The following is a 24297-nucleotide window of genomic DNA, read 5'->3' on the forward strand; positions in this document are numbered from 1 at the left end:
GGGGATGTTCCAGCAGCAACTCAGTTGCAGAGAGTCTTCTCGTTAAGGAGGCTTAAGAAGCCAGCTCCAGCAGCAGACTTTGGGCAGAGCTTTGCTGGAAAGCTGACAGAGAGGTCATATTTTTGGGAGCTGTGTCCTGAATGATTCTACTGGCTTTTGGATTTCTGTTATTCTAGGTGAGGTAACCTATTCTATGTTTAGTTAGAGCCTAGCCGGGCAGGTATTTATTTTTGTATTATTTCCTTTTGTTGCTGCACTACCTTTTTTTGAGTGAAAATAAAACTCTACCTTTGTTTTGAACTAAGAAAGAAACTGGACTTGTGTGTCTATGCCACCCCACCTAGCAACCCCAGACGACTATAACATATATATATATATATTTTTTTTTTCTCCATAACACACATGGCCTTGAAGTGTGTGAAGCTTTCTTTCCCCAATAGTAGCAGGACACGGAAATTGCTAACTTGTGGTAACTCTTACCCACAGTTTAGACCAGATAGCAGCTGAGCAGGGAACGGGAGCAAGGAACCAATCTTTGATCAGGGTTCATCAGGTTATCCTTTTATCAGCACAGGGGTGTCCTAGGCAGGTAACCTTTGGATTGCAATGGTTGAAAGCCACACGTGAAACCTGCAGCAATAATCCATGTGCTGTAACTTTTAGATGCTATCAGTTTAAAGGAAGTCTGTCACCAGAATAGTCCCTATTGAATGAAGCACAGTCAGATAGCTGGGGTTCACGAGTAAAACACTTTTGCTTCCCTATCATTGCCACCATTGCTGAGATATTACCTTATTCCTAATATGCTCTTTGGTGTGATGAGAGCAAAGGCGACACCCTAAGAAGCTAGGAGGTAGCTCTGTGATATGACAAGAGCAACAAGGATACCCTCGCTGTACCAAACAGCTCATTCATCAAGGTAGAAAGCTAATATCTCAGCAATGGGGAGACAGATTAGAAAGTAGCTGTGGTTCATTCTCATTTCGATGTCCCGATTCCCTTCCCTAAACACTTACAAGCCCTCATAAATTAGTGCCAGTGATATAATAGCCACTAGTCTGTGGCCAGCTTAGTGCACTCTCCAGATAAACAGAAATAAATGATGGTTAGATTTAATGAGAACCTTTACTAAAGAAAAGGTTAACTAAACACTCGTAATACAATTCTCTCCGTATATTACAATCAATATAAGAATCTTTCCATGAGCATTATGACATGAGAACTCCATACAGCATACAAAAGATGCCGCTTACATATTACTTACTCCATTCTGGAGAATTTGTTTATCATGATATAAGTCAGCCGTACACAACATGTATATTACATAGGATATCACAATGTGTCTGGATAACTGATAGACTGCCAAATCTATTACAGCTAGGGATGTGGAGTTGTCGAATTGGGAGCAATTTTAGGTAGTTAGAAAAAAGTTATGACTCCTTCTCTAGGATATGTCTGCTATATACAGTGTGGTTACACTTTAAAATCTGTATACAATACATATATATATACATATATATACATATATATATATATATATATATATATATATATATATATATATATTTTTTTAGGAGGGCTTGTCAGCTCTCCTGTTCTGTATTTGTATACAGGGCTGTGGAGTCGGTCGGGTAATGCACCGATTCCAAATCTGGCTCCTTAATTAATTACCTGATATCAATAATTGTATAATATATTCTATAATAAACATTTTATTTTAAAGCAGGCGTCAGTAACATTTTATTCAATTCTGACTCCACCCAAATTGTCCCCATCACCACCTCATACCCTGGTTTGTATTTCCCCTTAGAGAATACATCTGGAGCATCTTTTCTTAGGACTCTGCAGTGTGAAATGGTAACACCCAGTTGCCAATTTATAACATAAATGGCACATGGTTGAGTTCTAAGTAGTGATGCAAGGATTTACCAAAACAGACAGAGGTGGCAATGGGTCCTTCTCAAATATTGTCGAGCACAGTATGAAACAAAACATAAAATAAGAAATAAATAGTCTTTTCTTCATGTGTGAAACATTTTAAAAGCCAAATGTTTCAACACAAGTAGCATCAGTCTCCCAGATCTCATCATCCATAGGTTCCAGCTGCCTCTGGAAGGAACTCTCCATAGACATCTTTTTCTTATCCAGTCCACAGTTCTGTTCATTTTCCACTTTGGATTTTGTTTCCTCATTCGCATCTTTGGGTTTCACGCCAAATGTTTCAACACAAGTAGTACCGGTCTCCCAGATCTCATCATCCACAGGTGCCAACTGCCTCTGGAAGGAACTCTCCATAGACATCCTTTTCTCATCCAGTCCACAGTTCTGTCCATTTTCCACTTGGGATTTGGTTTCCTCATTCACATCTTTGGGTTTAGCGGAGGGAGTCTCATCCGTGACCTGCAGATCTAGTTTCGGCGTACAGTCAAAAAAGTTATTTTGGACTACGTATCTGACGCACTGTAAAATGATGTTCCTTTCACGTCTTATATCACGAGCCAGCAACTAAAGAAAAAAAAAGTGAAATTTGATATTGCAATACTTCTCTTACAACTAGTTTTCTGCCAAAATATGAAATCCAGCTGCCCAAGTACACACTTCAAAATCAAAGTTGTATGTCAAGGCAAATACTCGATAAGATCAGGGGACTGCTGCAAACACAGCCAAGAGCACGCTGCCATTAACACTGCCATTTCAACCACCACTACATATCCTGCAATCTGTTCTCGCTGGGACGGGGAAATAATTATGTGAACATCATGCGGCACATAGGGATTTCTAAGCCAGACACTTTTAATTAATACACAACAGACTGTGTAACATCCGGGCCACCTCTTCTTATATGCAAGTACGTAACGTGAATAGCCAAGAATTGTACTCAATGGATCGAAAACTGGACTCGCAGAGATCAGCAGCTAAGGCTTTTAGTTTGATTATTCCAAGCTGTTTCAATAGTGTCTGAGAGCAAACCAGCTTTATCTGGTAAAATTTATTAGGTGCGTAATAAGAATCTGGATATACATTGCAGTGCACTGAGCTAACATTTGATGATGTCAAAGGTATCTAGCACTTATACAGCTCTGTAAACATAAGCTGGCCTACACATTTGTAGAGTGCAGAATTACATGTCAAAGTGCATCTGCCATGATGATACCAAGTGGGTGCTAAGAACACGCACTACACAGCAAATGCCAGTGGTCGCATACTAAATCCACTATCCAGATGTCAGCAGCTCTACTATAATAAACAACCTCAAACGCTTTCTTGGCAATCATGAATGGTGGAGAAACTGTACCAGACAACCCATTTGTGAGAATCTAACATATGAAAGGTGGATTTAAACCCCTTAAAAGGGCTATTTTCATCTCATCAAATTGCTGCCAAGATGGGAATAACTGCTCCTAAGTCTTGTACTAGGGGTCAGACCTTACAGGAACATCAGATCAATGCTACTCTACAATGCTCTTGTACATTCGAAGCTATGGAAACAGTAATACATAGAGCTATGGTGTTTTTGTAACAGTGGAGCTATGGAAACCGCATTATCATTCACTCCAGGTTTCTTATAGTACATCTGGCAGGGTTAAGGGCCATCCCCCCCCCCCCTTTTGGGAAAAAAAGCAAGAGTAGCACAAATAAAATGTCGCAATTTGCGATTTCTCATGTTTTGTACATCAGTAAACTGGCTTAGAAGACCTAATAAATCTATGCCATAGCTTTCACAAATATTGCCACACTTGTCATAGGTTGTGTGTGATATTATAGCTCAGCACAACTGAAGTGAATGTGCAGCTCATGGACATCTCTTTTAATTGACCAAAGTGGTCTACATGTGCAAAAACCTCTCCAGCGTTCATACAATAATTTCATTTTCTTACCATCTCTAGAAGTGTAGTCCGACTCCTTGTGTTAACAGGTTTCTGTGTGTTATTGCGGCCTTTATTAGCATGGACTTTATTATGGAGGACACTTGGCTGCAACGTAGTACTGCAACGGTCCGAGTCTACCACTTTTGATGTGTTCTCAGCCTTTACATTTGCAGACTTAGAATCTACTGTCTGGCCATGTTCTTCCAAAATCTGCTTATTTTCTTGTAAGACCTCAACAACTTTCTTAATTGGGAGCTCTGAAACGAAAACCGTTATAGATCAATGATTGGTAACACACACACACACACACACACACACACTGTATGAAATTGTGTCCCATACAATATAAGTGGCCATGCCCCTGCACTAAATAGTAGTCCACCTTATAAATAAGAGTTCCTGCTCACAGGTAACTGCCCCTTATGAATAATATTTATAAGGCAGTTATTATTTATAAGCAAGGACTATTACCCCTTCTTATAAACAGTGTCCCTTACCGTAAATAGTTCTCCCTTCTAAATAGTGTCCTCTTATAAATAGTTCTCTATAGTTTCCCCCTTTATAACTAATAATCTAGTCCTCATCTATAATCAATAGACCCACCCCCTCCCCTTCAAGTATTATTTACATAGAGATATAGAGATATACAGTATAAATGAGTGACATATCGTGTATATAAATATTTATACACTATATAGTTGTGCCCAGGAAAATACTGTATTTTGTCACGCCAAAGTATATATCCACAAGAGGGAGCCAAAGCATCTTCAAAATAAATCTAAAACATGACAGTTTGCAAATTCTCAGTCACAATTCTCATTCCTTTGTAAAAATATTATGCAAGACAGAAATTTCTCATGATCAACCTGGTTTGTTGCGTTTACCAATATGGTTAGAGAGACAATAGAAACCAATGACACTGGCTTCTGGACAATAGTCCCACTCAGAGACGGCAGATAGACATGTGAGCACAAATGAACACTAGATGGTGCTACATAATGTCTACTCACCCTCAGGTTCACTTTCACTTTCTGATGCACTTCCATAGCTGGAGATCAGTTTGCTCAGGCCAGATGTTACCTGCTTTGGAATGACGGTTAAGCCGGTAGATGTTGGCTCTTCCCCACTGTCAGATTCTAGAGGGTGAAAACAAGGAATTGACAAACTCCATGAGTAATATTTCAATATTGTAAGAAAAAGACATTTTTCAAACCCATTCATTTGAATTTTGTGCTCTCCGCGGCGAAACCGGTTATCTTTTAACCGGACACGAAATCGGACATGCAGGACTTTGTGTCTGGTTTAAAAAAAAAAAAAACGGTTTAGCCGCGGAGAGCCCGAAACGTTCACTGGTGCTCACGGCCGGACATGGTGTGACAGGTTTCAGTCTTCTGTCTGTAGAAGACAGAAACCTGAGAACGGAGACCGAACACTGGTGTGAACCCAACGTAAATGATAAGCCAGCCAACATACTCTGGCATCCCATGCGGAGGACTGAAGCACTGAAGAGCGATCAATAACTAGGACTAGGGTTCTAAACTAGAGCTGTGAAACAGACTGATCTTGCCTACTTAAAGAGGTTTTCCAGGCCTCAATTGAATCCATTGGATAGGCCATAAGTATGTGATCTATGGGGATCTGACAACCGGACCACACATAGCTCAGCTATTTCTGCAGTAACTGGAATGTAATGAAGTGGATGGAGGGTACGTGCAGGCTGCTCCTTTTCAAATAATTCCCTAGACCCACCTCTATCCAGTAGACTGGCCTGCAGCGTCACTCCTATTACTTGAATGAGAGCAGCCTGTACACATTCCCTATCCACTGCACCAGCTTCTGGTGCCTGGAGGATGCTGGAACAGCTGATCTTTGCAGGGTTTAGGTGGACAAAATATCAATATGAAAACTCCATTTAGGCCCACAAAAACCCTTTAAGACATAAATTGATTGTTCATCAGGTGCAATATCTTCTCAAACCTTTTCACTAACTTAATGTAGTATGAAGAGCTAAAGCATTTACCAAAGGAGGTTTAGTCACTTCAAATGGCTGTATCTCAGGTTTTATATCACCAAGAAAAATGGCTATGGTATCATAAGAAAGATGAGATTCTTTTAAAAGAACCTGACATCTCCCTAGATAAAAACACAGTTGGGAATTTCATTATATATTGCATGAACTTTATGATTCCCGACTAGTCTATTACATTTTTATAAAAGCCTATTTCCAAAGCTGGCTCCCTCTTCATTTTGGAGTGTTACAATGATAAACATAATTCTTATAAAAGGGGACAGTACAGATGAAGAGAGAAAGAAAAGAAGGGTAATACAACAACGTTTGATACCTGGGCCACTACCAGCAAGCAAGTCTAGTGGGTTAACAGGTCGTTCATTACTATGACTGGCCACTGGTTTCTTGGAAGGATCTACAGATTTTTCTTCTGGTCTTGCAGACCCTTCCTGTTTTGCAGCCTCATTAACTTGGAAATTTTTTCTCATCTTCCTTCCATGTTGGCGATTTTTCCAGGACGAATTATTCTTGCCACCACCTGGGCCATTCCTCATTCCCTTCATTTTACTGCAAACATACAGAATTTCATGGAGTACAAAGGCGAAATTACCTATATGGTCAACAGCAGCATTCCAAATACTAAAATTACTTGACCAATGACATCTGAAATCAGATAGGATGCTAGCGTCTTGCACTGATAATACTACAGTGATAAAATCTGAATACAACCTATAGTCCTGTCTGGCTTAGTGAATCTACACAGGGACACCCCACCAATGATCAGCTTTTGACATAAGGGAACATGTTTTATTACTGTGGCAATGACAACAACCAAACCAACATCACAAAGTCAATGCAGTTTAACTCCGATTCAAGTGAATGGGTGCGAGTCTGCAGTAATCTGATCTGGCCACTACACAGAGAACACAGCTGCCTGCTTCCTGCTCCATTCTTTGTGGATCAACTGATCAGTGAGTGGGAATGCCAGGTGTTAAACCCCTTCTAAGCGGATACAATGACCTATCCTCATCAATAGTTCAAGACCCAAAGAATATGTAAAATTCTCTCTAATTATTGAGAACCTACAAGACAAAGATGATACAAACCCAAACTGAGCAGTTGTCAACACTTCTCCCCTCTCTTCCTTTTCTTTTTGGATCTGGCTCTTTTTTGCAACATTTTGTGCAGTTGGGTAGTTTCTAGAAAAAAAAAGTCAATAATTGAAATGTAGATACAAAAACCCTAAAATTTTTGAAAGAAAATGGAAAAATACTGAACTGAAAAATATGCAAAGAAGTCACACAGTCTTTATATACAACTTTAGGCAAGTTGTGATGCAAACAATAGAATTTGTCCCTAGGTAGTGGACAACAAGTTATTCGAAATTTTATACATTGCAATATTTTTCATTTCAATTTCTTAGCAGATTTCGGCTTGATTTGCGTAAACTTTAAATTTACAGGTAGATGGCTGAAGCAAGGCTCACACACAAACACAGAACACCGGGGCAGCTTTATAAAACAGTCTCTAGTTACTGCAAAACCCATCTATGGTGAAGAACACAAGAGAACACAGTAGTGGGGGCTCCTCCAATGACCGGCTAATACTCTAATGACAATACAAGTCAAAGGTCTACTAGTGCTAACGACGCTTGCCGTTTAATGAGTTCCGGAATCACTTTGTTCATTTCTCTGATGTCAATCACAGAAAATAATAAGACAACAATGTAAGATTTTTTTGCGTTTGCAATTTTCTATTTCCAAATTAGAGTCTCAGAGGGCAGCATCCAGTCTTACGTAACAGCATTCATCTATAAATAGAGGCGGAACTGAAGACACAAAGTGAACTTGGCTGTATTAATAGTTCTAAGCAATCTGCCAAATAACAGGAGACGTGGAATTAACATGACCTTCGTAGACAGGGGAAAAAAAAACAAAAAATCTTAAAATTACCCAAAAACACAAGTGCTTGTTCACGGCTTGGAGTAGGCACTCATCCCAGAGAGGGGGTCATTACAAGGCCACATTTTTAGCTTGCACTACAGATTTCTATGACAACCATCGCTTCTGGATCACAGGAACAAATCTCCATACATTTTGCAACACAGAATTGGCACTAAGCAGCCGACAATGCTAACAATGGTGTGTATGGTAATAACTAGAACATATTATGGAAATTATTGTTCTACCTGCCTCATTGTTGTAAGATGATTTATAAAGGTAGGATTGTAAAGGTATAATAAAGATAAGATTTATGAAGATACAAGATCATTTATAAAAGATGGAATCTTCACCCAAAATAAATAATTCCTCCATCATTCCCGCCCTTCATTTACTTGGTGCTATTTTTATTGGAATTTACCATTTGGGGGCTATATACGCTATTGGGAACAAATAAGCGCCTACTCTAGCTGTGTGAAAACTAGACTTGCTTTCCAAGAGTGATCATTTTGTGGCTACCTGCACGGTATTACCATTAAAGGAAATCTGTTCGGGTGATTTGGGAAACTAAACCACCCACAAGTCCTGATGGTTCAGGGTTTAGTGTCCCAAATCGCCTGTTATAAAATCACCCACACCCGCAATAAAAAAAAAAGCTTTATATTCACACTGCCACTATACTCTTCGTGCCAACATAGTTCTTCACCAAAGCCAGTGGAGTACAACTAAGCTTCAGTGAGCATGCCCCAGACTTCCAGCACTTGCATAGTGAAGTCGAGGTGTTTGCCCTCGGCTTCACTGAAGAACAGTCTAAGTGCTGAGAGCAACAGAGAAGAGTCCGATGAGAGTAAGACTCATCTGTAGTCAAGTATAAAGATTTTTTTTTTTTTTTTTTTTGATGGATTTGAAACATTAAACCTCTAGTCCAGTGATGGCGAACCTATGGCACGCGTGCCAGAGAGGGCACGCAGAGCCCTCCATGCTGGCACGCGTGCGGTCGCCCGGATCGCTCACCAACAGGGAATCCGGTACAGGATTCCCCGTTGATGAGCGATCACTGCCTTCAGTTGTATGTGCAAATGCACATACAGCTGAAAGCTGTCAGGGTAGGCCGCGGATCGCGCGACCGCGGCCTACACTGGCTGCAGAGTTTGACCTCTGCCCCGACGCGGGCGCGATGACGTCATCAGCGCCGCCAGTGACAAGAAGGTGGATGCCGGCGGCTCTTCAGGGGTGAGTATGAGAGTGGCTCACTGTGTATATGATGTTGGGGGGAGCGCTTATAATACTTGGTGGGGTGTATGATACTGGGGGGGAGTGTATAATACTGGGGGGGGCTTATAATACTGGGTGGGGTGTATAATACTGGGGGGAGTGTATAATACTGAGGGGGCTTATAATACTGGGGGGAGTGTATAATACTGGGGGGGCTTATAATACTGGGGGGTGTACTAAAGAGCATATAATACTGGGGGGGGGCTATTTATAAGCACACAATACTGTGTGTGGATGCCACTGTGGAGCATATAATCCTGTGGGGGGGGGGGGGGACACCTACTGCGGAGCATATAACACTGGGGGGCTACTGTGGTACTGTGGAGAATATAATATTGTGTGGTGGGCCCACTGCAGAGCATATAATACTGTCTGGGGTCCCCTCACTATTTATATCACACAGTATCTGTTTTATAGCAGACGTGATATTAGTACAGGATGTAAGAATATTACACGGTAACTATAAAACAGATCCTGTGCGATGTAAATAGTGAAAATTAATTGTTCAAAGTACCAAATGCCGAGACCTTTACATTTCAGTACAACGTTGTTTGTATTATTGAAAGCTCTGTAAAGCCCCACATGACTGTAATTTTTGGTCAGTAACTGTCCGCAATTGTGGATCCGCATAGTATTAAGTCTATATTGTCGTGTTGGCACTCCGCGAAAATTTTGTGGGTTTTGGGTTGCAGTTTGGGCACTCGGTCTCTAAAAGGTTCGCCATCACTGCTCTAGTCTATAAGGACCTGTGGGTGGTTTAGAGTCCAAAAATTGACCTGACATGTTCCCTTTAAGGATTAAACTGGCTATACTAACTGGAACTGAAGAAAGTGGCTCCCATTGCTTTCAGTGGGTTTGGCCAACATATCTAGAGTATATGGCCAACTTCAAGGTCAAATTACTTGGGCCAGTGCAGGGGAGTACAAGCAGTGACCAAAGATATAACACATGTCAATTCGCACAGCCTACAGTTATATACCATATAAAAGAAACAATCACATGATCTACGTCAGACCTGGGCAATGTACAGCCCGCGGGCCACATCCGGCCCTCTGACTGCTTCTGTCCGGCACGCATAGCTAGTGGAAGGTTTTTCAAGGACCTGTGATGATGTCATCACAGCCTATCACCAGGATAGGCTATGACTCGTTAGTGGGCGGAGCCACACGGGACTGTGCGCTTTCTGCAAGCTACCCGGCAATGGAGGCTGCTGGATGAGAAAGAGAAGAGACAGCATGTGTGAGCAAGAGGGGGGAACTAGGGACAGATGTAGGGGGCAGTTAAACTGAATGCACATGGAGGGGGGACATAGGGGGCAGATGGAGGGTGACATTAAACGGGCAGCTGGAGGAGGATATTAAACCATGGGGGGGTAGCTGCTCCAGCTGCCCCAGTATAATGCCCCCTCTAGTTTCTGCTGGTTTATACAGGGGCACCAGGAGAGGGACTTAATGCTGTGGGACATTTGGAGGGAAACGTTATAATGTGGGAGTGTATAATGTTAGGGCAACTGTAGGAGGATTTTACTTTGTGGGGCACGTGGAAAAATGATTGAGAATGGACGGAGTCAGCGGAGAAGTGGGTGGAGCTAAATTTGCTGCGACGCGCATGGCCCTCTAGAACCATTACAATTTCTTATGTGGCCCCATGGGAAAATTAATTGCCTACCCCTGATCTACGTGAATTAGTCTAGTAATCAGGAAATGTACAAAATTGTAGGACTTTTTTCTTCGCATTTTTTTTTTTTTTTAAGTAGGTTTGAGGACACCTTAAAGGCAGCCTAGTCTTAAAGGGGGTTTCCAGGGTTACCATATTGATGACTTACCTTTAAGATAGGTCACCAATATGAGATTGGTGGCGATCTGACACCCACATTAACCAGTTGTTTGAAAGGCAGCATAGTTCGGACAATTGTCGCAGTTTCATTCTTAAAGGGGCTCTATCACTGGGAAAAGTCATTTTTATCTAATCACATGCTTGCATAGGCTTTAGAAAGGCTATTTCACACCTACCTTTTGTATGTAGATTGCTTCAGTGGTCTCTGAATAAGTCCGTTTTTATTCATATGCTAATGAGCCTCCAGCCAGTACAGGAAGTTCCCAGCAGCCTCCTCTCTCCTATTATCTTCTATGTGTGGAAAACAACCAGGAAGCGAGTCATCAGCAGCAGCAGGAGCCGTCTCCCATAGAAGACAATAGGAGAGGTGTGCACCTTCTATCGTGCACTAGTCTAATTAGCATATGAATATAAACGGACTTATTCAGAAACCACTGAGGCAATCTACATACAAAAGGTAGGTGTGAAATAGACTTTCTAAGGGCTATGCAAAGGTTTGATTAGTTAAAAATGACTTTTCTTAGTGATAGAGCCCCTTTAAAGCCCCGGGCGCATGCGCAGTAGCCGTAGTAGAAGCCGCGTGCTACTGCGCATGCGCCCGGGCTATTTTTTTTTATCAGTGTCCGCGAGCAAGCGCCGGAGGAGGACGGGACCCGAAGACGTCAGAGGAAGAAGAGGCGGGGAAAAAGAAGACGGCGCACCCTGAATGCCCGCCCAGGGTGCACGTTCCGTAAGTAGAGAACATTCTTTTTTAAGTTATTATTTTAAAACGGGGGGGTATTTTAATTTAACTTTCACAGTGCCTGAATAGCCTTTTTAAAGGCTATGCACGCATGTGGGGCTCTATCTGCAGGATTTTGCTGATAGAGCCCCTTTAATAAACACCATGCCATATGCAGTATAGTGGCTATGCTTAGTATGGCAGCTCAACCCCACTCACTTGATGAATGTGACATCACTGGTAGACAATGCGCTCACCTGAGTGCCACTGCTGCTTCAAACAGCAAACTGTTGGACCCCTGCCAATCTAATACTGATGACCTACCGAAATTTGTTACAGCTCAATAAATATACTAAGAAAAAAAGAAATGAAAGACGTGTGTGCAGGTAAATTCATACAAACTTTCTTCTTTTTAATTTATTGATATCATTGCAATTGGCAATGAGCTGACAGCTACATGCTACAGTCTGGTGCACACAGCTGTATTCTGGCCCATGCTTACAGTCCCTGCTGCTTACATCTGCTCAGGCTTTGCACATATTGTACATTCAATTTTGCTACCATTGGACTGCTGACAGCCAGTCATTATGTTCTGAAGACTAATCTGATTCTTTATGTCTTGAAGGAGAATTCTATGACAACCCCTACAGTACGTTCAGACAGAGTGAATGAGGTTATAATCCATTATGTTACAACTTGTCAATTATAAACTTATTATGAACAAACAGTCTGGTTTAATTTCCCAGTTCCAATGTACTGGGGATGGTGCGTGGGCTGACTACAGCTAACTACACTATTCCCCATAGTTTGCTACCATGTATAATCTTTGTTAAATTAATGTTGAGACTATGATTTAGAACAAAAAAGAAAATGTCACATTACAAGGTGAAGAATGTAACATTCACTTTCTTATAACAATTCATTATACATGAGCCACTTATCAAGATGTTGGAGCTGAAATCAGAGTGCGGAAAAACAATCTGAAGTCTATGTCAGGGCTGTGACGGCAGTAAACTAAATCGCTATTCAGAGTAGTGAATCTACCCTGCAGCAGTTGCAATAGGAGCATTGCTCAAAAACAGGGGGTCAGGTCCACCACTTCCCCAACAAAGACCATATGTCCTAGTCCTGGCAACCATGTACATGGACAGCGATTCTCCAGGCATACTTGGATTTGGAGAAATTCTACAGCAACCTATTGACAGCCTAGGAGTACCATGAATAGGATTTATTCCAAACGATATGACATGTGCACAATACTCGCTAGGCTGCCAACAACATATATTTCAAAGCAAACTATGTTAAATCAATAAAAAAAGTGTCAACACAGAAACCCATTTTAAATATAGCAGTCATATTGTTACCCCAACAGACACACAGAGGTTCTCTGAAATTATTTTTACATTTGCTTGTAGAAGGAAGCACAAGACCCCAGATTTATGCATAGTAGTGGACATAACCTCCTTCCAGCAGTTGCAACAGACTACACGAACCGTGTATTTAACCGGCTATATCTCCAGCTGTATTGCATCAAGAACCGCAATCCCAGCTTTATTTGATCTATCTATAAAATATTCCTTAACTTATATCTCTGGTAGATATAAAGCCTGAGATATTACCAGTATAGGAGAAGGGGAGGTGAGTAACATGGAATTTTGCTCAAGTTATCACCCTCTCCAGTCAAATCACAGAATAAAGGGTACTTGCTCTGTTAAAAATTTGTCTTTTTTTCCCAGAAAAGTAAGATTAGCAATTGCTCATTGAATAACCCTTCCATACCAATTTAGGCCTTACATTAACGCCATAACCCATATATTTACAAGCATCTAGATTGTGGACTGAAAACATTTGCAACAAATATTAAAACCAAAAAAACATTGAGTTTACATTTTACACTGTCCATACCGGAGTGTCACCACAAATGATAATGTTCAATTAGTTTCACATAAATTTTTTTTAAAAAATAATGCATACAAATATAATAAATATTATATTTAATACAGAGATCAGAAGCTGCAGAAGAAAGAAGCTAGTCGTACATCCCAGAGATAAGGTAGAGAGTTGTTTGTTTTTTAATTAATATTACTACTGTTTCTGCTTTCCCAATCATTTTGTGTAAACAGCTATAGAAGTCACCAGTGTGCCCTTATTGCGGATATTTTCAACAATGTGTTGTCCAGGCAAAAAGAGACAACCATTTTAACGTTTAAATGAGCTGGGGGCAGTGAAAAATGCATAAAAAATTGACACTCACCTGTTCCCGTTGCTCTGGTGTCATCCCAAGTGTCCCAGTTCTTCCACTGTGGCGGTGTCTTCCAGAGTTCCACTGTGGCCAATTAACGAAGGGCCTGCAATGTCACTACCTGTGACATCACGGGTACTCTCCTCTCCGTACAACTTTAGCGGAACGCCGGAAGAGACCTGGGAGACGCCGCTGGAGGAAAAAAACCAGGACACACAGGCGGACACCACAACAACTGGGACAGGTGATTATGCTTTTTTTTTTTTCTCACTCCTCCATCTGATTTAAATGTTAAAAGGTTTGCTCGTTTTTACCTGGACAACCCATTCAAGGATACGTTGCTGGGAACATAATAGATTACATTTTTTAACTGAAGTGACAAAAACAGTATTGTAAGCCTTCTCTCTCCCTGGCCTACAAAATATTTGTAATTTAGAATTTATTTGTTCATGTTATATATGAAAGCGGTCATGGCAACCACAGGTACATAATGTCCAAAAACCTATGGCAGAGAAAAGGCTACAATAATCACCTCTAGATATTAATTCTGTGACTGAAGTACTAGCTGATATACAGATCTGATGGATGAATAGTAATAAATATACATACTTGCGCCTTTCTTCTCTCCATTTTTTGATTTCATCAGGAGTGTCCAGTTTTATTCTCTTTGCCCCAGGTCCATGCATCTAGAATATTTAGGGTTAAGTAATAGGAATTATTTATTATTATATTATATTGGTTAAGCACAAAACTCACTAGCCTGTTGATAACTAGCAGTGCCATAAAATTCCACAATTGCATGTCTAATAGAAATATTTGCTGCAAAAATAAGCAGTTCATGGCAGTTTCAAAAACTCCAATGGAAGATGTGAAAGGAGAGTGTTGTGCAAATGTGCAGTGATCTCTCCTTGCTTTCTCTCCCTGGCTGTAGGGGGTCCTCTAAAACAGGACAACGGTTGGGAGACCCTTTTGTAAACATATGTATATAAGGGACCCATCAGGCACGCATGGCATGTCTATCAAATAAGCCTGAGATATGTATACCCCACATATATAAGAAATTCCAAATAGGTGATATCTTACCGGTATGCAGCAAAGCCAATTTCAGTCAGTTAAAGGCTACACTTATTTATTGAAACAAGTAACTATTTCAGAGTCTGCTTTATGTATCTGGGGAGAATTCTGAAGAATTCCGAAGAAGCTTATAACGTCATCTTAAACATCAGGGAATTTATAACACTTAAAACAACACACGCCTCATACTACTGTACATTGGGTGAATGATTACGGTGTTTATTACAGAAAGATATCATGCATATAAGCCTTGATACATAACTTACATTTCTCCAGTGAAATTGTACCAGCTTCTCATGGGCGCTAAAGTTGCAGTCCGTTTCCTGGCACTATAAATTAAAAACAATACTATGCTTAGATAACACTGAGAGGTGTGCTTACACATGACTTCCTTTTAGGCCTTTGCAAGTATACATATAATACGATTGCTTCTGTTAGATTATAAAATGAAGAAGGAACCCCTTCAATAGCCCTGCATTGGAGGATGCGTTTCAGACCTGGAGTGTTTGGGAATTACGATATAGTGTAGGTTTATATACCGGACAGTAGATCCTGTTTGGATCTAAAACAGATTGTATAAAAAACTACTGTTTCTGAAGACGTCTTGACTGCATCCTCCAATCCGGAGTATCAGAGTGTTATACTTACCATGTGAAGTCGGACTAAGATTCCAATAATCCCTGGCAGGACCAGGATTACTGAAGGAGTATTCATATATGTGCATTTAGTTTAGTGTTTGAAACAACCAAACATGTACAGTGTCAGCATATGCACATGAAGTGACACCGCTGCTTTAATTAGATCAGTACAACAGGTTTCTATTTACATCTATTTATAACCGGACAACATACTGTGCCATGTGCCATCTTACTGGTACTCAATTTACTCCATTCACAAAAGCCTTTTAGACAGTAAATAAAGAAATATGTTACACACTATTGTGAACGCTATTATAAACCATCTGATGTTAAGGTTCATCTCTAAAAGGGATAAGTTTGCCTAAATATACAAATGAAGCTTATATAAAGGGAGTCTATTATTGGCTATAGTGATTTTTAACTAAGCATATATTTGCATAGCCTTTAGAAAGGCTATTCCAAGCATACCTTTTTTCAGGAATCCTCCCAGCAGTTTTTGATATGCTAATTTTCCACCATGGTGCACTCCAGAAGTCTCTGTGATGTGCTCAAGCACATGAATCTTCACCTTCCCAGGCTCTCACCTACCCCTTCTTTACACTTATCACACAAGCAGTGCTTGGAGAATATCACAAAGACTAATGGAGTGCACCATGGTGGATAATTAGCATATCAATAAAAGCAAGCTAATTCAAAAGCGGCTGGGAGGATTAATGAATAAAAGGTATGTCTGGAATAGCCTCTCTAAAGGCTATGCAAAAATATGTTTAGTTAAAAATCACTAGAGCCAATGATAGATCCCCTTTAAGTGGTCAGTAACTTTTCAACATAGAATCAACAGTACAAATTTGAAACTTTGTAATAGATCTTATCTGACAAAAAAATGCCTCTTTCTCCACTCTTCCCACAACCCTCCTCCCTAAACTTTTCACTTGCTCTGCAACCTCTCCTGAATTCATCTGGATTAAGTCTATGGAGAGGGGCCGAGTGACAAAGAGAAACATTCTGCTGCATCTAATAGTACGTTTTCTATCTCATCTTAAGTGCTTTATTTGTATCAATGCTGCTCACTATTTTCTACATCACGCTGCTACTGAGTGAAACTGCACACAAAAAAGGAGTTATGAGATGCAGTGTCCCATTTTCTTCATGTGCTAACTATGGATGACACTATAGAATACCTCACCTCCCCCAAGCTCAGGGAAAACTGTCTTAGCGGCATTAAAAATAAATGAATGAATGAATGAATGAATGAAGAATCTGCACTGCTACTCTTACCCAATGAATCCCACATAACAAAAAGATTACTCATAAGAGTAATAAGCCTGTACAACATTATTAAAAAGAATGCATATAAATATAAGCAAGATATCCTATAAAGTTTTATATACATAGGAGACCAAGATAAGACGTCCCATGATGGAATTCTGTCATCAAACAAGTGTCCTCCACTCCGTACCCCTTGTAAGAGCCAAATATGAGAGTTCTATTTAAGTGTAGCTTCAGTTCTGGCATGATTTCACATGTTCAATATAAAAGTTGAGGAGCCATAATGGAAATCTGAACTCCACGTGCTGCGGGGGTCGTGTATCACATGCAGCTTATCCCACCAACAACTGGACAGAATAACAGACACTGGACCCACAACATTTAGCTAAATGCCAAGTCAGGAGTAAAACGGCTCAATACAGGAAATTATTCCAGCCCTCTAATATTGAATTCATAGACTATTATTATGATCGTACCTTGACATGTTGTGATACGTGCTCCTCATACTTTTCCTGGTTCTTAAAGCCTCGATCACATGTATCACAATAATGTGAGTAAACAGGTTCTTTTCTCTTCTTTTTCTAAGATCATGGAAAATATGAATCAAAAAATGTCAACAAGTTCACTCAAAACCATCAGAAAAAAAGAGTTTAGGGGCATTCAGATCTGTATATACTTAATCCAGTTACACACTTTTATATCATTATGTGCAGAAATATCTCATTGTTAAAAGTGGATTTTTCTTCTCAAGAACTTCCACAAATACAATGCGTAAAATTCTATTTAAAGTGATATTCCTATCTTGGCAATACTATTTAAAGGGGTATACCAAGTATGGCAACCCTACGTAGGCAGTTAGATAATGTGAATATATTTAATTTAGAAAATATTTTATTTTTCAGAATTTGTCACATTATCCCAGTATGCATTTCTCTCAACCCAATGTCACCTTCATTGCTTGTCAGCCATTCCTTACAGTCACAACTGTGGTCCAGCAGCAGAGGCCATGGCCCCACTCATTCACATGATTTGACATTGGGTATAGCCATTATAAGCATTCCCAATCCCGTAGTTATCTGCCTAGTCACAACTCCTCTTACCTATGGGAAGACTCCAGGGCATGTCAAGTAGGAGCAAATCTGTAATGCTGCACACAGCACATGCTGTCAGGGCTCTCACAATACTACAATTGGGGATGAGGAGGGGGTTTGTGGAAACCATGCTTACCATGGCAGGTTGCCATAAGTAGGCCGAGTCTCTCTACTCTTGTTGCGGTTAATGATAGCCTATAGAGCTGTATCCGGAGTATGCCAGTACAGGTAAGTGGTGCTGTGAATTCCCCAATGTAACACTAGTTGGCGCTACACTCTGTCATTAAAACCGTAGACAGGGACGAAGCTATCTCTGTTCATGGACTTCCTATTGAACTTATGAAGAACATATCATTGGAACAAACTGAAGTGTAAAGCAAGGAGGATGGGCAGATTAGTAGGCCAAGCTTCTGATAAGACACAAAGTGGATTGCCTTTAAGTAATCCAGCTAAGATGCAGTCACCGATCATAGCCCTGCATTAAAGGAAAAGAGGAAAAAAAGTGCCAAACTGATTGATATGGCAGATAAGCCATATGAAATGGTGTACCCCCCGGCTGAATTATAACAGTTCATTATAACCTGTACATGCCCTTCCATTATTAATATTATTCAGGTCTCTTGATAACAAATACCTTAACTCGAGTTCATTTCCTGCTATTACATACCATAATAATCTAATAATCCGCCAGAATTCTACAGGATAACATTACGAAAAGTGTAATAATGGAAGCAAAGAAATCGAATTATATTAATATAACATGCTAAATTACAGGTATGGATTGTTTATGTCGGATTACGTAATATACCGTACCTTGTGTTCTTTGTTCCCGTGACAAGCATTTCCTTCATGCAGATGTTGACCATAATGTCTAGGCCCCCCTGTGATAGCACAAGAAAAAAAAATGGAAGTAAGAAATGGTGTTACATTATATTAGATGTCTAAATGGTAACAATACATTGCTCATTGCCGTTGCGTGCTTTACGCTCTGGTTTCCATAGGAACAACAACCTTTCCTCATTATAAAAGGAATCGGGATAGAAGTGTTATGAGCTATGTGACATTTCTCATTAGAATCGTGTGGATTAAAATAGTAGTCAAATTACCGCAACGTGTTTCAGATACTACAGTGATGTCACTGGCAGCGCGGCAACATACGTATACCAACGAAGAATCCCCGAAATCTAATGGATCACATTTACTAATGCCAGCATGGCTGAAAGCAGCACCAATCCAAAACGGCAGGATAGCATAGTGTATTGGTGCACGCCCGCCAAAAGCACAGGGCATGCTACTAGTCAAGGCCAGGCTGGACCCAAAGAATTGTATATCCAAGTGCCACACACAGGAAATATGGAAGCCGAAGACACGAGATGGTGCCAGTCCATGCCACAATTCACAATTACATTTAGAAACTGATTATTGCTTGGTAACTTGTTCCTAGTAGTGCAGTTTGTGCAGGAAACCCTAAAAAACGGGCGAACATTATAATTTATGATTTATATCTTAACAAGCAATAGTCATTTCAACATAATAATCACCAGTAAGAAATATTTCTTCTCCTAGCTTAACAAGAAGCTCATCGAGTATAGAATCTAGAGGACTAAAGACCTAAAACTCAACTTTTAATTGAAAATAACAGAAGACCAGAAACCAAAAAATGTGATCCAAACTGCCCAGAAGTCACAGAATTTGCTCAATAGTGGGATATAAAAAAAAAAAAAGACACTGCAATAGGGTATGATCATAGTAATACATTAAGGATGGTGTCAATACCTCAATTCAAATGCTAGAATATCTCTAAATGCTATTCTTTATAACTAGTAATTCATACTGGGGAAGAAATGTTACTCTAATACTTGTAAATGCATGAAGTAGCCATCAGTGATAAACAGATGCCCGGCCTGTCTGAGGATACTAGCCTAAGGCCAACAAAGAGAGGAGCACCAAAAAGGCAGGCTGAAGTTTAGAGGAAGAACAAATCTGAGTCTGAGGCCAAGTTCACATCAGCGTTTTGGTTTTCGTTTGGGGAGTCCGCATGGGGATTCCCCCTCCCGCGCCCCCGAATGGAAATCTATACGCATTAAGAAGCGGTTTATCCAAGAAACCACATGGACTATAATGAGGTCCGTGTGGTTTCCACACAAAACATGCGGAGAGAAAAGTACTTTTCTCTCCACATGTTTTGTGCGGAAACCACATGGACCTCATTATAGTCCATGGGCTCTGTGTGGTTTCTTTGGAAAACGCTTTTCTATATGTATAGGTTTCCGTTCGGGGGGGGGTCCCCAAGCGGAGTTCCCAAACAGAAACCCAAACACTGATGAGATCCTAGCCAGATACAACTGAAAATCAACTCTACAGACATACTAAATAAAGGTTTAACCAAACTCACCTATGCCTAGAAATAATGTAACAAGTGGATATTCATCATAAGAATACAGAGATGTCCTATATTACTTGTAAGTAGGACACAAAAATCTAGACATAAGGTACGGAAGGCCGTGTGGCGCAGGAACATCTACTAGGAAAGTGCAAAAAAAAACAAAAAACGAGGAGGTGGATCTAAGTAGGGGAACATACGGCTAAATCAAACATGCAAAAACTAGCTGCTCGTTGAGCCCACATTGTTGCACTGTTTTGAGTCTTAAAATCCATTGCGATTTTTTCGCGGTATCAGATTGTCCCAATATCAAACTTTTTTGGGAACCTGTTCAATAGCTTGGAATTTTAGGCCAGACGTGTCACCTTCATGTACTTCTGAGAAGTATGGTATTAGACACTTAAATAAACTTTGCAAAAATGAATAGGACAAATGTCTGCAAGAAACTTTGTAATATATCTTATCGGAGACAAATGACTGCTTCTGCTCTTATCAGTCTTTTACCTTGCTCTGTTCGCTAAAACAACTTTCAATGAAAATCACAAATTTATCCATCTTGAGATAGACTGCAGGTCACATGACTCATAATTCCTGTCTATAGAAGTTTATGGAGGGGGTGGAATGAGCAAGAAGAGAGGGAGATAAGACAAGAAGGCCGGCACTTTGTTCACATCAGTACAGGTAAGTACCTCTCTATATACACTAATGTGCAACAATTTTAGGCAGGTGTTTAAAGGAAAACTTTCAAAAATATAAGTGTTCATAGTTTATTTTTTATCACTTAACAAAATGAAAAGGTCACTAACTTTTTAGACAAGGCAGTCTCATTTAATAGAGCGTGTGATTCTGGACCAAAACATAATGTACTTTTAATTTAAAATGTTGCTGTTTTCTGCCTTGAAAAACCTCTCAAGTTCCTGCCACTAAAGTGTCTTCCTTTTTGCTACTTTGCTGTTCAATCCCTGTTACTAGAGAAGGTCTGTCTTTAGGAACCAGCAGGGTCAAGACAGCAAAACAGTGATAGGAGGGCGAGGTACAGGCCTCTTTGCAGCCTCAAAACTTAGGATGAATACAAACTGTCACTATAAAGATCTGCATCGGTTGTTTAAAGGGATTCTACCATTAAAACTCTTTACTTTTTCTCGTTCACACATCGGAACAGCCTTAAGAAAGGCTATTCGTCTCCGGCCCGCCGTTTGATTAAAAAACAGGTTTTTGTCAGTATGCAAATGAATTCTCTTGCAGCACTGGGAGCGTCCCCAATGCTGCGAGAGAACTCTCTCCAGCGACGCCTCCATCATCTTCAGCAACCGCCTCTTCACTTGTCTTCTTCTGGCTAGGGGTCACACTTCGACACCTGCGCAGTCGGCTCTGCTATCGGGCCGCAGGCAAAGCCAAGTGCACAGGCCGCACATTTTTTGGAGGCCGCTTACATGCGCATAGTACGCTCCTGAAGTTCAATAGAGTTCAGAGCACACTGCGCATGCGCACGTAAGCGGCCTCCAAAAAACGGCCGCCGGCCTGTGCACTTGGCTCTGCCTCCAGTGCCCACAAGGGGGCGTTATCGCCCACTTTGAGAAAGACTGGTTTAAATTAAACTTTCTGACGGTTTTTCTAGCACAGGGGTAGGGAACCTTTGGCTCTCCAGCTGCTGTGAAACTACAACTCCCAGCATGCTCCATTCAGTTCCATGGGAGTTCCAAGAACAGCAGAGACAGTATGCATGCTGGGAGTTGTAGTTGTGCAACAGCTGGAGAGCCGTACGTTCCCTACCCCTGTTCTAGCAGTATTTGTGTCATTAAAAAAAATTTTTGACATATTTTATTAACAAATTGTGTCTTCTTTCTGGGAAATCCTGCACATTTTCACAATTTCCTTTGCTTCTGAATAGAGAGCTGTTCCTGCCTCTTACTTATAACTGTGTATGGAGTATGGACTTGGAGAAGGGGGCTGTTTAAAATCTAGAGAAAATGAGGGCATGGGAGGGTCACTTCAAACAGTTATATATCAGACATTATAAAACGTAAAACCTTGCTTTTGGTGTCATATGTTAGTATATTCTCTTCTTTCATATGACCCCAAGGTTGCATCTATATTAGTCTCAGAGATATCATTAGTAAAAAACACAGTCACAGCTACATATAAATACCTGAATCCCGACTATGTTTTCAAACACGGATATCTCTGGAAATAATATAGCTATAACTGAAGTGATCCTCCCATCATTTTCTGTACATTTTACACCGCTTACCCCTCGTTCACATCGCCGTTTGTATTCCATTTGGGGGAGTCTGGATGGGGACCCTCCCCCCCCAGACGGAATACCATTGGGGTCCGTGTGCTTGCTGCGCGCTGCCCGCACGAATCATGCGGACAGGAAAGTAGATTGTGAACTACTTTCCTGTCCGTATGTTGCCTGCGGAGATCTGACGGCAAGCACACGGACCCCATTATAGTCTATGGGGATCCGTGTGCTTTTACTGCACACCGCTTGCAATTGCGCTTGGTATTCCATTCGGAAGGGTCCCCATGCGGACTCCCTCAAATGGAATACAAAAAAAAGCTGTGAACCAACCCTTACTCCATACACAGTTACCCAGTTAGAGGCAGAACAGCTCTCAATACATAAGCCAGGAAAAAAAAGTGAAAAAAATACAGGATTTCACAGAAAGGAACCAAAATATGTTTTAACGCCCAGGAACACCCCCTGTGCTTTCTGAAACTAATTTGAATAAGGAAGAAAAATCTGAAATACAGCAGCGCAGAGCAGAAAAATAAAGATAGGCAAAATATAGCTTTTCTAAAGACTGTGAAAAAAAACATTTTTTCCAATTATAGCATCCCTTTAATAGGACTAAGCTGTGAAAAAGGCAACATAACCAATCTGAGAATAGCAAACCATGCAAGCATGGGTGCCAGACCCATGACAATCTAATATTTATGACCCATCTTAAAGGGATGTTCAGACTTTTCTTATTTAACATTGTGTCTGTAGTTGCCAAAAAAATAACACTTTTCTGTATTGAAGCACATGACTGCTGTGATGTTTTTGTGCAGAAGTGACTGCTGAGGCCTGTGATTGGCTGCCGCACTTACCTGGCACAAACAGCTGGGCGACTTGTAAACTTTATTTTAAGTTGGGGAACATGAAAAAAAAAAAAAAAACACAACAAAAACCCTACTCAGCTGCCCCCGATGCATCACAGTGTCCACAGCAGGACAGGATTGCGCTGGGAGCACACAGGAGCGCCAGGGACAGGCGGATATGGGTTTTGGGAAATCTGTCTCTCTCTAGCAATGCACAGCTCTGGGAAAGTTTTTACAATAAAAATTCTAACACAACTTCTATTGGGAATGGAAAAACTGTTCCCAAAACAAATGCACCAGAATATGCCATGCACAAAGTCACTTCTCCCCCTCATCACTCACCATAGGGCTGCACGTGAGGGATCTGCTGATATCCTTGCGGGGGTCCCCACTGATTCCATCCTCCATACCACGGTCCGGCTGGTGGTGTCGGGGCCCAGAGCCCCTGATTCGGGGGTTGGTACCAGGCTCCCATTTGTCCTGGATCCGGAGTAGCAGCAAATACGGGGGGCCGGAGCACAGGAGGTGGATAAGCCGCATGCTGCTCCATGATAACAACGTGCATGTGGCGCTCACTTCCGGGTGACCTATGACGTCATGACACGAGCTAGAATTCTCCTACTTGTTAACGGGTAAAGATTGCAGTCCTGGAGAGGACGCCGGGCCCTTCACACAATACGGCTGCCTGGCCACTAATAAATGAAATATGGCATCATATACTATATATTATTTAGAGAAAACTCTGGTAGCCCTTATCAAATATGGCGGCGTATGAGCTTAGCATGTGGCACGTGGTAGCCAATGGAACGCACACGACATTGGCAAGCGACCGCGTCTCTGTCTCTATGGTATCTGTTTGCATTC

The 24297-nt window shown here is 40.9% G+C and overlaps 1 protein-coding gene across 2 annotated transcripts; it reads right to left on the reverse strand.

Annotated features, from left to right (window-relative positions):
* Window positions 1-1157: 1157 nt before the first annotated feature.
* Window positions 1158-24013, reverse strand: NUFIP1 (nuclear FMR1 interacting protein 1). 2 transcript variants are annotated; one of them, XM_075265464.1, is made up of 10 exons: window positions 23776-24013; window positions 18777-18844; window positions 17349-17453; window positions 15232-15294; window positions 14501-14577; window positions 6984-7076; window positions 6212-6444; window positions 4880-5005; window positions 3879-4126; window positions 1158-2505 (listed from the first exon to the last, which is right to left on the reverse strand). In XM_075265464.1, the coding sequence occupies exons 1-10, from the start codon at window positions 23996-23998 to the stop codon at window positions 2038-2040; spliced, it is 1704 nt and encodes a 567-aa protein (XP_075121565.1). In that variant the 5' UTR covers window positions 23999-24013; the 3' UTR covers window positions 1158-2037. The 2 variants fall into 2 exon arrangements, with proteins under 2 accessions (XP_075121565.1, XP_075121564.1); XM_075265463.1 differs by lacking the exons at window positions 17349-17453; window positions 18777-18844; window positions 23776-24013 and adding an exon at window positions 15614-15741.
* Between the last annotated feature and the right edge of the window lie 284 nt (window positions 24014-24297).

This window comes from Leptodactylus fuscus, chromosome 2, assembly GCF_031893055.1.
Source record: "Leptodactylus fuscus isolate aLepFus1 chromosome 2, aLepFus1.hap2, whole genome shotgun sequence".
NCBI lineage: Eukaryota > Metazoa > Chordata > Amphibia > Anura > Leptodactylidae > Leptodactylus > Leptodactylus fuscus.

Excerpts from the sequence above, each read along its gene's own strand:
- NUFIP1 (XM_075265464.1), bottom strand. The coding sequence starts at position 23,998 with ATGCACGTTGTTATCATGGAGCAGCATGCGGCTTATCCACCTCCTGTG. Across the intron at positions 18,845-23,775 it reads CCCTCACGTGCAGCCCTATG|GGGGGCCTAGACATTATGGT; the intron begins GTGAGTGATGAG and ends GTGCTATCACAG. Across the intron at positions 15,295-17,348 it reads ACGTATCACAACATGTCAAG|TGCCAGGAAACGGACTGCAA; the intron begins GTACGATCATAA and ends TTTAATTTATAG.